Genomic DNA, 14,901 nt, shown 5'->3' with positions numbered 1-14,901 from the left:
TAAGTCAAACTTTTCTGTTTTGTCTTTTCTATATACGTTTAATGCCTAACTCCAGGCAAATAAAAAAAATTATCCCTTACAGTGAAACTGTGCCTGCACTGCAAGGGTTAAGGTTGTTTGTTTTGTTGTAGGGGAACAAAACAAGACATTTTACTTACCTGATCCTCTACTCCTTCCCACAGCTAGGCCAGTGTCTGCAGGTTCATTTCCCAACTCTTCAGGAGTCTAGGGTCCTGATGTCATCAAGACCAAAGCAAGGTCTTTAGCCCGATTTGCCCAGCTAGCCGCTTGTCCCAGTCTGACAGCAACTCACCCAGATTGGCATGGCTGTCAGATTGGGACAAGCAGCTGTATCCGTGCAGTCAGTGCATCTCAAAAGACATGCATGGGCTATCTTCATGCAGCACCTGGTGGCTGAAGCCATACAAACAAGGTATCCATACACGAATGTGAGTGTAAGCGCCTGTCTGAACGAGCCCTTAGGATATACAGGGGATGGACAAAAATATGGAAACACCTCATGATTTGTGAAAGTGACAACATGTTTCACGTTAAAAGTGATGTAACATTCTTGTGCTTCCACTGTGTGATGGGATACCTAGCTAACAGGTGGGAAGCCTCACTTTCATCATTCACTGCATGCACTGCTAGTAATACAGAGTCAGGTCAGAGCTTACTGAATTTCAAAAAGGGAAAATTGTTGGTGCCCACTTAGCTGGTGCCTCTGTGACTGAAGTTGATGAGATTCAGTGTCAATGTCTATGATGGCATATACAGTTTCCGTCGTCTGATAAGCATAAGCGCGGTCAACATGGTCAACTGACCAAAAGAGACAAAAGGACATTGTGCTGAAGAAAGCAACTGCTGCAAAAGTGACTATAGAGGTCAATCTCAGTCTCCCAAAGCCCATGTCCACAAAAACTGTGAGGAGAGAACTCCATAAGCATAACATTCATGGGCTAGCTGCTATTGTCAAACCACTAGAAACCAATATTAACGCTCAGAAGAGGGGAGAGTGGTGCAACATCCATAAATTGTGGACTGTTAATAAATGGAAGACTGCAATATGGTCTGATGAATTCAGGATCTCACTGTCCCCAACCACTGGAGGTAATTACGTGTAGCAAACACGATCCCAAGCTTATGACCAGGACTGTCCTGTGCCAACGGTATGGTGGCACAATCATGGTTTGGGCAGCCTTATCTTGGTATTCTGAAGGCCCTGCAATTACTTTGAAAGGTAGTCACTGCCAGTGACTGTGTACAAATTTTGTTCAACCATGTGCACCCCATAGTGCAGACATTGTTTCCCGAAGACAGTGTAATTTACCAAGACAATAATACTCCGATTCACACAGCTGGTGTTGTCAAATCCTGCTTTGACGAACATGCAGAGAAAGTCTTGCACCTTCTCTGAGCGCCACAGTCGGTGGACCTCAATATCATAGAGCCACTATGGTCAGTTTTGGAGAACAAGGTTCAGGCTTATTTTCCGTCTTCAGCATCTCTGTGAGAACTGGAATGATTTTTGAATGAAGAGTGGTATCAGATTCTATTATCCACCATCCAAGACTTGTATTTGTCAATTCCTCAGGCCGTCTTGGATGCCAAAGGCGGTCCCACACCATATTAGGTAACAATTTTGTTCTTTTACCTGGTATTTCCATAATTTTGTCGAACCCCTGTATTTACATGTATGTATTTTACTGCATGAAGACCTGGATCATCCTTCATTTTGTATAATGTGTGCTGAAGAAAATTTGTACAAAGCCTGTTATGAGTCAAGATGAAGGCTGTCATTGTTGAACTCTTTCTGAAAATGCCAAGGTGCCTGGCTGTCTCTGCCATCAATGCTTTCTGAGTCATCCAGTTGGAACAAGAATGCGGAAAGGAGGAGGCGAGTCAGAATGTTTAATCTGCATATGTGTTGAGTGACTCAGGAAATATTGAAGCCTTTGGATAAACAGCAGGTAACTAGTAATATTAAAAGGATGGCTACTAATAGTATCCTTCTTATTGTCTTATTAAAGTTTTTTTATATTTAGATAAAAGCATAGAAATATAAAACATTTTATTTCTTACTTGCAATCTTTATTATACATTTTAAACTAGAGAGTCTATTCTCTAGCACAGCCCTGTCCCTTCTTGTACTTCATTCTTCTTATGGGAGTGTTGAAATAGTCACTGCAAGCAGGCAAGGTTTTTGTTGCACAATTGGGGAGATTTACTAAAGCTGGTGTACACAGAATCTGGTGCAGTTGTTAATGGTAACCAATCAGCTTCTAACTTCAGCTTATTTAATTAAGCTTTGCCAATAACACCTAGAAGCTGATTGGTTACTATGCAAGGCTACACCATATTCTGTGTGCAACAGTTTTAGTAAATCTCCCCCAGTGTCTTTTCTGTAATAAACTACACATCCCTGCCTGATCACAGCGATCCCTGGAATGTAAGTCCAAGCTGTGCATGCGCAGCTCAGCTTACAGTGGTCAGCTTGATCTTGTGTGCCGAGATGACTAGCTGCTGCGCATGTGCAACAGGGACGTTGTTCCATGCCAGCCAATGAAGAGGCCTGAAAACGGCATACAGGAGAAGATGCCGGTGCAGGAGGGACCAATGGAAAGGTGAGTATCTCTGCCTTTAGTTTCACTTTTAAGTGACAACTCTGAGTCTGCTGAAATCACATCCAAGATGGCAGCACCCAGCAGAAGTCTCAGGACATTTTAATCTCTACAGAAGGGTGACTTTTACTTGAATATATGACCCATAAAATACATTATATGCACATATAAACCTATGGGAAGACTGGTTGAAATTTGATTATCTGGCAAGAGAGCATGTGCACAGGGTTCAAAACTGATTTCCATGGTGCCAGCAGCAACTGTCAGGGTCTTCACACAAAAGACCACAATAGAACAGTTATCTGAGAATAGGTAGCTCAAAACACATACAAGGAGGTGTGTTATACATAATAAACTAAAAAATGGACAAACTGCCTTGTCCTGGTGAAATATGCCTTTATTTACTGGAAATACTTGTAAAAAAGGTACAAGAAGAAAGGAATAAATCGTGTATGCAATCCACAATCAGCTGAAACAGGCACGATCAGGCCAGATTCATAAATCTTTCACACATATCTTCACAATATTATCCAATGTTAGCTGTAGTCAGCATTTGAAGGTACGTGTAAAGGATTTATGAACCCGATCGTGCCTGTTTTAACCTGATTGTGGCTTCTATAAGAAATGTATTCATTTATTCTTCTCAGTACCTTTTTAATAAGTATTTTCACTAAACAAAGACATATTTCATGAGCACACTGTTCTTTGCTATCTGTTTTTTTTTGCATGTGCATGGGAGTGAAAGGATTTCTAATGACACTGGAAGTAAGCTTTGATTTTTCTGTGTATGTGTGTATGTACATTGTGCGAGTTTATTTTTGCTCTATAACTGTACTTCTACCATGTTGCATTGGGCAGATTTTTCATTGTATGCAGGAACTGCTTTGGACTAATTATAAATGTCCAATTCTCTTTTGCGTAATATTTTACAAAATTTCAATATTTTGAAGGAGCAGCAGCTTTTATAGTAGTGGATTATATAATACCTGCACTTTTCCTCACTTTCTGTTTGGGATGTAGGTAAAAGGACAATAGAAAATCAGGTTCAGTGTTCATTTAGCAGTGTGTAGACATGTCAGGAGTTGTTGGAGTGGAAACAGTACACAGTACACCCAGGTGACGATTCGTTCTATCATTTTCAATAAAACCTTCCACTAGTTATGTGCCTTAGCTCCTGGGCATGCTTAGTATCTCTAATACCTTGATATTTTTCATTGATTCAAATGTCTTGCACATGTTACTGCTTGTGCTCTCACTATATAGCATTTGTAAAGGACACCTCAATGTGAGACGCCAACATTCCAGTTTTCTTAGAGCAGGACACCATGTAATTCTCTAATTAATCTTACTACAGTAGATCAAGCTGCTCCCTAAATATAGATCAGACAGTGACGAAGATTTGTACTTGTTTCCTTTTTACAGATTATGTAATTCTTTGTCGTCAGAAATTGTTATTGGGTGTAGCCAGTATGCGTCACTCAGTACAGATGCTGCAGATAAATTACTGACAGACATATATCAAACTGCATTGAACTGTGTTCTATTTAACATTTTCTATGATTCTGTCTAAGGATGTCATTTCAGGAATCAGGGCCTTATTTTGGGATTTAGTTTCTCTGTGTAATTAGCATTTATTAATGCTGCATGGTGTTGGTTGAAATAAACTGATTGTCCTAAAAATATTATCTTATTTTAGAAAAAGCTCCTTATTATTCACCACTTGCAGATTAAAAAAAAAACAGTCCCTTACATAATTAGTCTGGCTGAAAAAAGACAAAAGTCCATCCAGTTCAACCATAAAAAAAAAAAAGTTATAATCCTACACCCATAGTTGATCCAAAGGAAGGACAAAAGACCCAGCAAAGCATAAGCCAATTTACTAAAAAATCCCTTTCTGATCCCCCGAGAGGCAATCGGATATTCCCTGGATCAACTTTACCTATACATGTTATATCCAGTTATATTCTGTGTATCTAGGAAAGAATCCAGGCCTTTTTTAAAGCAATCCACTGAGCTGGCCAGAACCAACTCTTGAGGGAGTCTATTCCACATTTTCACTGCTCTTACTGTGAAGAAGCCTTTTCGTGTTTGGAGATTACATTTCTTTTCCTCCAGACGTAAAGAGTGCCCCCTTGTCCTCTGTGATGACCTCGGGATGAATAACTCTACACCGAGTTCACTCTATGAACCACTGATGTATTTATACATGTTGATCATATTCCCCCATAATCTCCTCTTCTCAAGAGAGAATAAATTCAGTTCCTTTAATCCTTCCTCATAGCTGAGCTCCTCCATGCCTCTTATCAGTTTGGTTGCCCTTCTCTGTACTTTCTCCAGTTCCCCAATGTTCTTTTTGTGAATTGGTGCCCAAAACTGAACTGCATATTCCAGATGAGGTGTTACTAATGATTTGTACAGGGTAATATGATATCTCTCTCTCTGAAGTCTATACCTCTTTTAATACAAGGGAGGATTTTGCTCGCTTTATGAACCGCAGCTTGGCATTGCATGCCATTATTAAGCTTGTGATCTACCAGAACTCCCAGATCCTTCTCCACCATTGATTCCCCCAGTTGTACCCCCCCAGTATGTATGATACATGCATATTCTTAGCCCCCAAGTGCATAACCTTACATTTATCTACATTAAACCTCATTTGCCACATGGTTGCCCAATTAAACAGTGCATTGAGGTTGGCTTGTAAATTGAAAACATCCTTTAAGGACGTTATTCCACTGCACAGCTTGGTGTCATCTGCAAAGACTGAAATGGTGTTTTTAATCCCTTCTTTACTTCTTTACTTTGTATCAACCAGGTACCTGCTTCAGCCAAGAGACAATGGCAAATCAGGAAAACCAGAGGATCTTGGGTCGTTAAGATTAAATGTGGTTTACACAGAAGATCATGTGTTTTCTAGTGAATACTACAACCCTCTCCGAGACCTTTTGTTAAAATCTGGAGATGTTGAGGTAAGATAGATTAGACGTAAAAACAATCAGTATGTCATGTATAAGGCCTTTTTTGCAAATTCCTACTGGCAGCAGCATTTTGGCAGAAAAAACACCTGATGCTTGTAAAAGTGTCGAACACTTTTACGAGCATTTAGGCGCATTAACAGGAGTCAAGCGCTTGGGTGTAATTCCTTTAATTGGCCAGAATATTAATTTTATTCTGACAATTGAAATGCATTAATGCTCAAACGTTAAATGCGCCTAGAGTTAACAAGTGTTTAGAAGCATTTAGACACATTTACATGCGTTTAAAAGCCCCTGATGGTAACACTAAATGCTGCTAAGAGCCTGTGTCTGCATGGACACATGGGCTAACATGCTGGGGGGTTTAGAGACAGGGAATAAAATACGCCTGACGCCCCTAGAAGCAGCTGCAAAAACATCCAGTGTACATGAGGCCTAAACAATCATACCAAGACAGTTCACAAGGAATCTTGCATACAGATTAGAGCTAAGGATTGTAGAAGTATAGTTGGGTTGTAACTAGCTGGTTTATGTGTGAAGGAGCACACAGTCTGAACTTATAGAATTATATGTATAGAGGAAACCATGAAGAACCTATATTAATAACTGTTTTTTTTTCATTTAACAATTAATGCAAAACTGTCTACTTTATGCTTAGTGAGCTCCCCATCTTTTGCTAGTAGTACGCTGCCATGTGGCTTTGTCCTAATACTCTTCACAGAAACAAAAGTTACAAGAAAAGTTACAAGAAAACAGAGTCAATAAACATAGTGAAGGAAAAGAAACGTTTACTCAGAGATACAGCAGTGAATATGCTTTGGTGCAGTTAGTGCTACACCAACTGAAAAAACTACATGTTAAGATGCTCTCACTGCTGTACACACTTTTTGAGTAGACTTCCCATTTCCTTTACTACACTTGTGGACTTCATTTTCTTGTGTGGTTCATTACTTCGACTCAGCATAGCTGTGGAGTTGTACCAGTCAAAGATATATATATATATATATATATATATATATATATATATACATACTTGCTGAAGTTGAAACAAAGCATCAAAATGTGGAAGAAAGGGGATTTAAGGGACTTTGAACGTGGTTGTTGGTGCCAGACGGGCTGGTGTGAGTATTTCAAAACCTGCTGATCTACTGGGATTTTCACACACAACTATCTCTAGGGTTTGCAGAGAATGGTCCAAAAAAGAGAAAATATCCAGTGAGTGGCAGTTGTGTGGGTGAAAATGCCTTGTTGATGTCAGAGAAAAATGGGCAGACTAGTTCAAGATGATAGAAAGGCAACAGTAATTCATGTCAATATGGATCACAATCTCTGAGGAAGGTTTCTAACACCTTGTTGAATCTATGACACAAAGAATTAAGGCAGTTCTGAAGGCACAAGGGGGTCCAACCCAGTTCTAGCAAGGTGTACCTAATAAAGTGGCCGGTGAGTGTATGTATGTGTATATATATATATATATATTACACACACACTATATTGCCAAAAGAATTGGGACACCCATACAAATCATTGGATTCATTTGTTCCAATAACCTCAATGGCCACAGGTGTATAAAATCAAGCACCTAGGCATGCAGACTGCTTCTACAAACATTTGTGAAAGAATGGGTCGCCCTCAGGAGCTCAGTGAATTCAAGCGTGGTACTGTGATAGGTTGCCACCTGTGCAATAAGTCCATCCATGAAATTTCCTTGCTACTAAATATGCCACAGTCAACTGTTAGTGGTATTATAACAAAGTGGCAGCAACTGGGAATAACAGCAACTCAGCCACGAAGTGGTCGGCGACATATAATGACAGAGCGGGGGTCAGCGCATGCTGAAACGCACAGTGCGCAGAAGTCGCTGTCTGCAGAGTCAATAGCTAAAGACCTGCTAACTTTGTGTGGCCTTCAGATTAGCACAATAACAGTGTGTAGAGAGCTTCATGGAATGGCTTTCCATGGCCAAGCCACTGCATCCAAGCCTTACATCATCAAGTGCAATGCAAAGCGTCAGATGCCGTGGTATAAAGCACGCCGCCACTGGACTCTAGAGCAGTGGAGGCGTGTTCTCTGGTGTGACAAATGACACTTCTCTGTCTGGCAATCTGATGGACGTGTCTGGGTTTGGCGGTTGCCAGGAGAACGGTATTTGCATAACTGCATTGTGCCAAGTGTAAAGTTTGGTGGAGGGGGGATTATGGTGTGCCTTTGTTTTTCGGAGGTTGGGCTTGGCTCCTTAGTTACAGTGAAGGGAACTCTTAAGGCATCAGCATACCAAGACATTTTGGACAATTTCATGTTCCCAACTTTGTGGGAACAGTTTGGGGATGACCCCTTTCTGTTCCAACATGACTGCGCAGCAGTGCACAAAGCAAGTGTCCTGATCTCAACCTGATAGAACACCTTTGGGATGAATTAGAGTGAAGACTGCGAGCCAGGCCTTCTCGTCCGACATCAGTGCCTGACCTCACAAATGCGCTTCTGGAAGAATGGTCAAACACACTGACCTCAATCCAATAGAACACCTCTGGGATATCATGTTTCGATCCATCCAGTGCCACCAGGTTGCACCGCAGACTGTCCAGGAACTCAGTGATACCCTTGTCCAGATCTGGGAGGTAATACCCCAGGACACCTTTGTCGTCTTATAGGAGCATGCCCCTAGGTTGTCAGGTATGCATACAAGCACGTGGGGGCCATACAAACTACTGAGTACCATTTTGAGTTTCTGCAGTGAAATTTCAGCAAAATGGACTAGCCTGCTGCATAATTTTTTCACTTTGATTGTCAGGGTGTCTTTGAATTCAGTCCTCTGTAGGTTGATAATGTTCATTTCCATCAAATGATGAAACATCCTTACATTCCTAACACATTACCCAGTCCATATCAGTATAGCTATCCAGCATGATATTTTTCCCCATTGAGAGCTGTTGTGTTTTCAAAGTGTTCCTTTAATTTTTTTGAGATATATATATATATTTTAGTTTTAGGCTAGGTTTGCTCTATTGTGGCTCTGCGAGCCGCGTTTGCTTCGAAACGACAGCCCATTCATTGGATGCAGCCATTGTTCAGCCAACAATTTTCCACCTGGCTCCTTCAGTTTTTCGGTCAAGGGATGCCTGGTAAAGATTAAGTTGTATCTGTTGGCGCTATTGTATTACTTTTCTTTTTTACAATAAAAATAAATCAACTGTCTATTTGGTTGGAAGCCTTGATGAACCACACTCAAATGTCATCCCAATTCAGTTTCTAGACCAATTTTACCTCTTCCGCCAGTTGTTTCTATATTCACATATTGTACTACATTGTTCAGTCGAGTGAATGGACTTTGTACATCAATATGCATAGATAAACCGTATATATTAAAAAAATATTTAATGTTTAAATAATATGAGGGACATTTGTTCTGAAATATTTTCCCCAGCATTTTTTCTCAGAACACCTGAACGATGGTTTGTATCGGTTTACTCTTTCAGTTTTACTACTTAAATCCCTGTGTTACGCATAGATGTGCAAGAAATAGGGTGTTGGTTTTCTTGTTCTGACCATACATCCGTTAAAAGGTGACTCTTGTGGTTTCTAAACTGATTGAATCTTGTGATGAGCAGAAAAACAAACAGTTATGTGTTCATGTGTGAAATTGACACACCCCAGCCTTCCTATTAAAAAAAAAAAAAAAAGAGGAAGCCCCCTGTTTTCACCCTTATGCGCAGTGTGTTCTATAATTTCCTTGTATAGAAAATTAAGTATCTAATATTTCTTGTTAGTTGGCAAGATGTTAATTTGCTACAAATATGCCATTTTAGTGGAGTAATGCCAAGTGGAAATCAGAACAAAAATGGCTTGTATACTGAGATAGTGGAGTTGATTTACTAAAGAAGTTTAACTTGGTAAATGAGATACAGCTGTGTTCACTTCAATCATCCATTCATGTACAAAAATCCTGTTTTTTTTTTTTACCGTTTACCTGCACATGATTAGGCATTCAAAGATTGACTAGGCTAAAGTAGCCTATAGATTATGCAATTTTCTTTCTTTCCACCATGGATGGAAGGAAAGAAAATTGCTTGATTTTCCCATCAACACAGTCAGTGTTGATGTGGGAATCCTTACTGCACCGCTATTGTGTTCTGCCAGTGGGGAGCCTTCCCTGCTGGCAGAACACAATAATCACTGCTATAGCCATAAGCAGTGATCACATGAAAAAAATCCAACAGGTTGGTTGTACTGAAGTCATTCGATGGATTGACTTCAGTACAACCAACCTGCCCATAGATTGATCGAATCTCGGACGATTTGGCAATCCATGGTTATCTTTATTTAGAATTCACTTTGCAAAAATGATTAATCTCTCCCCCTTTAGTAAATCAACCTAAGAACTTTTGCTAGTGAAAAGAACCTTAGGCCTATACTGTATAATATCGTATATTTACAGTATGTACTGTAGTTAGTTTCCATTATATTCATATAATCTCAGGGATGTTCGAGTCCTATCTCCCGATGCCCAGGACATGTAGTCGTTGGGCAGGTAGTTATTTTCTACCTTTAGTCCTGCTGCAGGCAAGCTGCATGCTCACCTGTCAGGTGGAAGCATTTGGGCTGCCACCCGATTACTTCCACACAGTGCCAGCCTAACGACCCCCACTCCCCCAGTGAGGTCTCCTGGGCTCTGCTTGCCCATCTGCGGGCCTGTGACCGGCTCACCGCAGTCGGCTAGAGTGGAGGGAGAAGAGCCTCCCTTTCGTGTCCTGGCCTGGAAGTGACGTTATGTCACTTCCTGGTTCCCGTTGAGAGATTCCTGGTCATGGAATCCAGGAAAGAATGTAATGTGGTGCGATGTGCACTATATTACATTCAGTGGAGCACAGGGGACACATGCAGGGTCTTTTAGACCCTGGATGCCTCAATAAAGAGAACCTGTCACCCAAAAATCATCACATAGGGGGATTTGTCCCCTATGTGATGATATAAAAAAAAAAGCAAAAATGTTTTAGTCCATGGACAAGTAGTTTTTTTCAAAAATGTCCACACCCCTGAATCTGTAACACAGGCCTATGACATAAAAGAAGCCTGCAACTGCCTCATTTAATGCTGGGCAGTGGGAATATATTTATTTAATCTATTTTAAACTTGTTAAATCAATTTTTTAACATCCTGTAATCCACTGCAGAGCAATACTTAGGGCCCATTCAGACTTCTGCATTGAGGTAACATGCAGTACAAGGCATGTATTAGCAAGAGTTGCTGCAACGTGCATACCATTACCAGAAAAGGGTCATTTGCATTTTTTTGGTCTGTTGTGGTGCATTGGTAGCCCAATCATAATGAATGGGCTGCCCTAATGTATTAATACACCAGAGTGAACCACAATAGAGTGATGGGGACCATAGAATGTTAGAGCTCTGATAGAGCTCCGTTATTTTGTGCAGTGTTTGTTGGGCCAACACTGAACTTGTTTACCGGAGGGGACTGTGCACGGGTGATGTGCTGCTTCTTTAATATTCAATCACAGACTGGGGGAGTAGATATTAACAAGCACCAAAAATGCAGATATTTTTTTTTCTTTAAAGAACCATGAGATGAGTGAGATCCCCCAAGCTGCAGCGCATACCTGCTGTGTTGGGCTGTGGGCAACTGGTTGGCATCTGGCCCAGATTAGGACTTGACTCATTTGATCAGACAACTTGAGCTTTTTAGGACAAATATCCTAGACCTAAACTAAGGTGACACAGAAGAGTGTACATGTGACCCTAATGTAATAAGTATTCTGGCATTCTCACAGACAGTGTGTGGCTTTGTTCATACTGTAATGCTAAGTTATCATAATCTAATTGACATTTGTTGCTTACGTCATGTGTGTCGTCTTTAGTTTTGTTTGATCTCCTTAGTTTGGCAGTAGTAAAAAGCAAAATGACATACTTGGGGTCTAGATATAGGGCTTCCTGTTCCTGGTATAATCATTTGATTATTCATTGTATAAAAATTTAACTTTCAGAAACTACCTAAGCTCTCATTAGTCACAAAACAGTAAAACAATTAGCATTGCATTAGCTGAAACTTGGTGAGGTTCCTCCTATAATCTGTCAGTGTTTTGTGCTATTCTGTAGCCTTTTGCATTGACACTTGTCACACACGTTCATGTTTAGCCAGTTTCTGCTAATATATCTGATTATGGCAGACATGTTGGAAACAGTATGGTGAAGAGAGTTAATATTTGTGCAGTGTAATTTATTAAATTGTTGGTATTGTGCTTCAAACAATGATGAGATCCAAAGGCTCTGTGCACACTGGCTTAAAAAAATGCCAGAGCTCTTGGCTAAAAAAACATAAATTTTGAGGGGTTTTTGGACTAGCGTTTAGTGTTTTTTTTTCTGCCACAAAACCACTCTCAAAAACGCAAAACAGAAGAAGTTTTTTTTTTCTGCCTCTAAACGCTGAGCATAAAAAAGCCTCTAGACTACCTAATGTGCATGGACACAGAGGATAACATTAGTTGCTTCTACAGGCAAAACGCTAACGTGCTCTAGGAGCAGTGTGCAGTTATTTCCAATAACTAAATATCATTTTCCATAATTATGTACCCATGCGCCTAGGTAGTATTTCTGTACCTTGCTTATTTTTTTGTTATTTGGTATATCATGGTAAATGATAATATGGACTAACAATAATTACAATTTAGATATATTTATGTTTTTATGTAACCATTAACTGACAGTTGAATTTCTCCCATAGTAAAAGTTACCAGACAGGACAAAAAACATATACATTTAATTGCTGACCAATCACCGTCACGTGAATAATACAACAGGGGTCCCAGCACACTTTCAAGCTAGGCAAAAAAAAATAAAATTTTTTTTTAGTTGAATCCATTTACAAATACGTGTTGAAGTCATACTGCTGCGCCAAGGGTTGCTAACTTAAAACTACCTGATTCCCCAACTAAGGGGGACATTTATAGCAATGTGCAAACTAAGAGTGGGCTCATCTGGAGGTAGCTCCCTCCTGAAAAGTACAGCAACACACACCAATCACTGTTATGTCAGGGTGAGGAGAGAATCACTAACCTTATGTAAGTTTTGGCCAGAATGATTTAAGGCTCACACAGGACTTTTTCTTCTTTAGTAACTGTTAATTGGAGCAGTGAAGGGGGCAAAAGGTAGATGAGTATAAGCAGTGGAAGGGTATGCAGTTAAACAAACCCATTTGCCTTGCTTTATAAAACACAGGTTAAAGTAATTATACATAGATTTAAACACTATTGGGTGTTGAACATAATGCCTAGGTGTCTCTTCAGACCTCAGTTAAAGCAAAAACAGTGATGTTTAGGGAAAGAAGTTCCGAAAAATAATTTTTTTCCCCTGCAATTGGCCGGCAGGGGGGTATCTGTCACAAAGGGTATCCTGATCCAGTCATTATTATCTGTACTGTAAGGCAGGCCACAGACGGTGCAAATATTTCCTGCAACCCTGGGTATTCCAGGGGAATCCCTCCCGCCGAGCCATTGAAGAAAATCTGACACCCAAGTTAATCCATTGATCGCTTGAGTACATTCAGCTTCTCCATACATGGTTAGAATCTCAACTGGTTCCTGCTGAAGATTTGACCCATCTATGGCCGACCTTACACAATTATTTTTTAAGGCTCATTCACTTTTGTATATGGAACCAAATAGGATTTCCAATGGGAGACTCAGCAGGGTTTCCTGAAAACAGCTGCAGATGGGAAGCCCCATTCAAAGCAATGGGAGGCTTGACAGCACAACCATTCGTGGCCATTTGCATGTAAATGAACATGCATAGTTTAACTGTGGATTAGGAGCCCTGGATGCAAAAACCCATTGCTTTGAATATAACTTCCCGACACATGTGTACTTTGATGAAACCTACCATATTGAGAGCAGATTTAGAATTTGACAACTGCAACAAAACATTGAGAGCTTCTAAACATATGAACTTAAAAAGGTCAGGTTAGCATCTACCACATGTGTTTACTTGGACAGTTATTTAAATCTAACAGCTTTGTATATGTTTTGTGTTTTAAATAGGGACAATAACTATTTAAACAGCAATGAGTGCTTGACTATGTTACATCAACTGTCTAAAATGATGACGTGATACTCGCAAACTGCGAAAGTCCTAATCTCTGATATCTTCTTTCTCCAGCCTGTTTCAGCATCTGCTGCACATGTGTTGGGTGAAGTGTGCAGAGAAAAACAGGAAGCTGCGATACCTTTGGTGCGACTATTTTTACATTATGGGAAGATTGTGCCATTCATCAGTGCAATAGCAAATGCTGAAGTCAACAGAACACAGTGAGTGTCCGCTCTATTTTCTGTAGCTTGGACCTGGGATGTCAACACCTGACTAAACATGACAACTCTGTTATATCTTTAAAGTGAATTTGTCACTTTGTAGCAGATCCTATTCTAAAAAGAGAACATATGCAAAGAAGAGATTTTTTTGACATTTTTAAAAAGGTTTTTGTGCATCTTATTACTGTTATCTAAAATTCAAGCACGTGCCACATTGCCGATTTTGAAATGCTATTTTCTTTTATAATGGAAACTACTGGCATAAAAAGCAACATTTTAACCCTCCAGAGCTCTCTAAGAGGCTAGATTATTATGTATTCTAAGTCTGAAGGGCAGGCCTACTTTGGTGCACCACTTCATCAATCTTTGCTTTGCTTTTTCAGGTGGTGCTGTTATATTTTGAACTATGTATGAATATTCATGTTATAGTACCATTGCTTAACATGTTGGAGAGTTAGGTACCAGTTGCACTGATGTACCTAAAGTAAGCCTGTCACAAGCTTGGCAAGTCCAATTCTGGAGAGGGAGTAAATTGCAAAAACATTTTTTTTACAGATTTCTTTTTTCCAGGATATCAGCTGTGCCCTTAGATCACATGCCATAACCTAGTATGATCACATGCAAGTAGGATGGAAGTGAAATTTAAGGACCTCTGTCTATGGCTGCTAAGTGGTCTTTACAGCTACACATTGGTACTATTAATAGTCTACACTACTGAAAAGCATTAGTGTGTTTTTCTCCTAGTTGCCTTTGTGGTGAACGTAGACTGTAAAACACATAAATCTTGGGTCACTTATAAGGAAGCATATCATTTCTAATGGAAACAGGCTAAAAAAAAAGAGATGTGCTTCTTTTGAAACCTTTCATAAAATAAACTCAAGCAATCTTTGTCTAGAGGAGGGCAGAATAAAATCTGCTAGGCACCCTTGCCTCTTTGCTCCCAGTGGATAAAAAATCATTCCTGCAAATGGAAGGTCAGTTCACTGGATCAAAA

The 14,901-nt window shown here is 40.0% G+C and overlaps 1 protein-coding gene across 2 annotated transcripts in view; it reads left to right on the top strand.

Moving 5' to 3' along the window:
* The window catches only part of RASA3 (RAS p21 protein activator 3), a 288,551-nt gene that overhangs the window by 199,686 nt on the left and 73,964 nt on the right, over nucleotides 1-14,901 (top strand). For both annotated transcript variants that reach the window (XM_089688122.1, XM_089688121.1), the window contains exons 10-11: nucleotides 5,437-5,590; nucleotides 13,759-13,907. In XM_089688122.1, the coding sequence (XP_089544248.1) occupies nucleotides 5,437-5,590; nucleotides 13,759-13,907 (303 nt within the window). The remainder of the gene's footprint in view (nucleotides 1-5,436; nucleotides 5,591-13,758; nucleotides 13,908-14,901) is intronic.

The sequence above is a fragment of the Staurois parvus genome, unplaced genomic scaffold, assembly GCF_062004578.1.
Source record: "Staurois parvus isolate SC_StPar_1 unplaced genomic scaffold, SC_StPar_1.0 ptg000446l, whole genome shotgun sequence".
Lineage (NCBI taxonomy): Eukaryota > Metazoa > Chordata > Amphibia > Anura > Ranidae > Staurois > Staurois parvus.
This window is presented reverse-complemented; position numbering and strand designations above follow the sequence as displayed.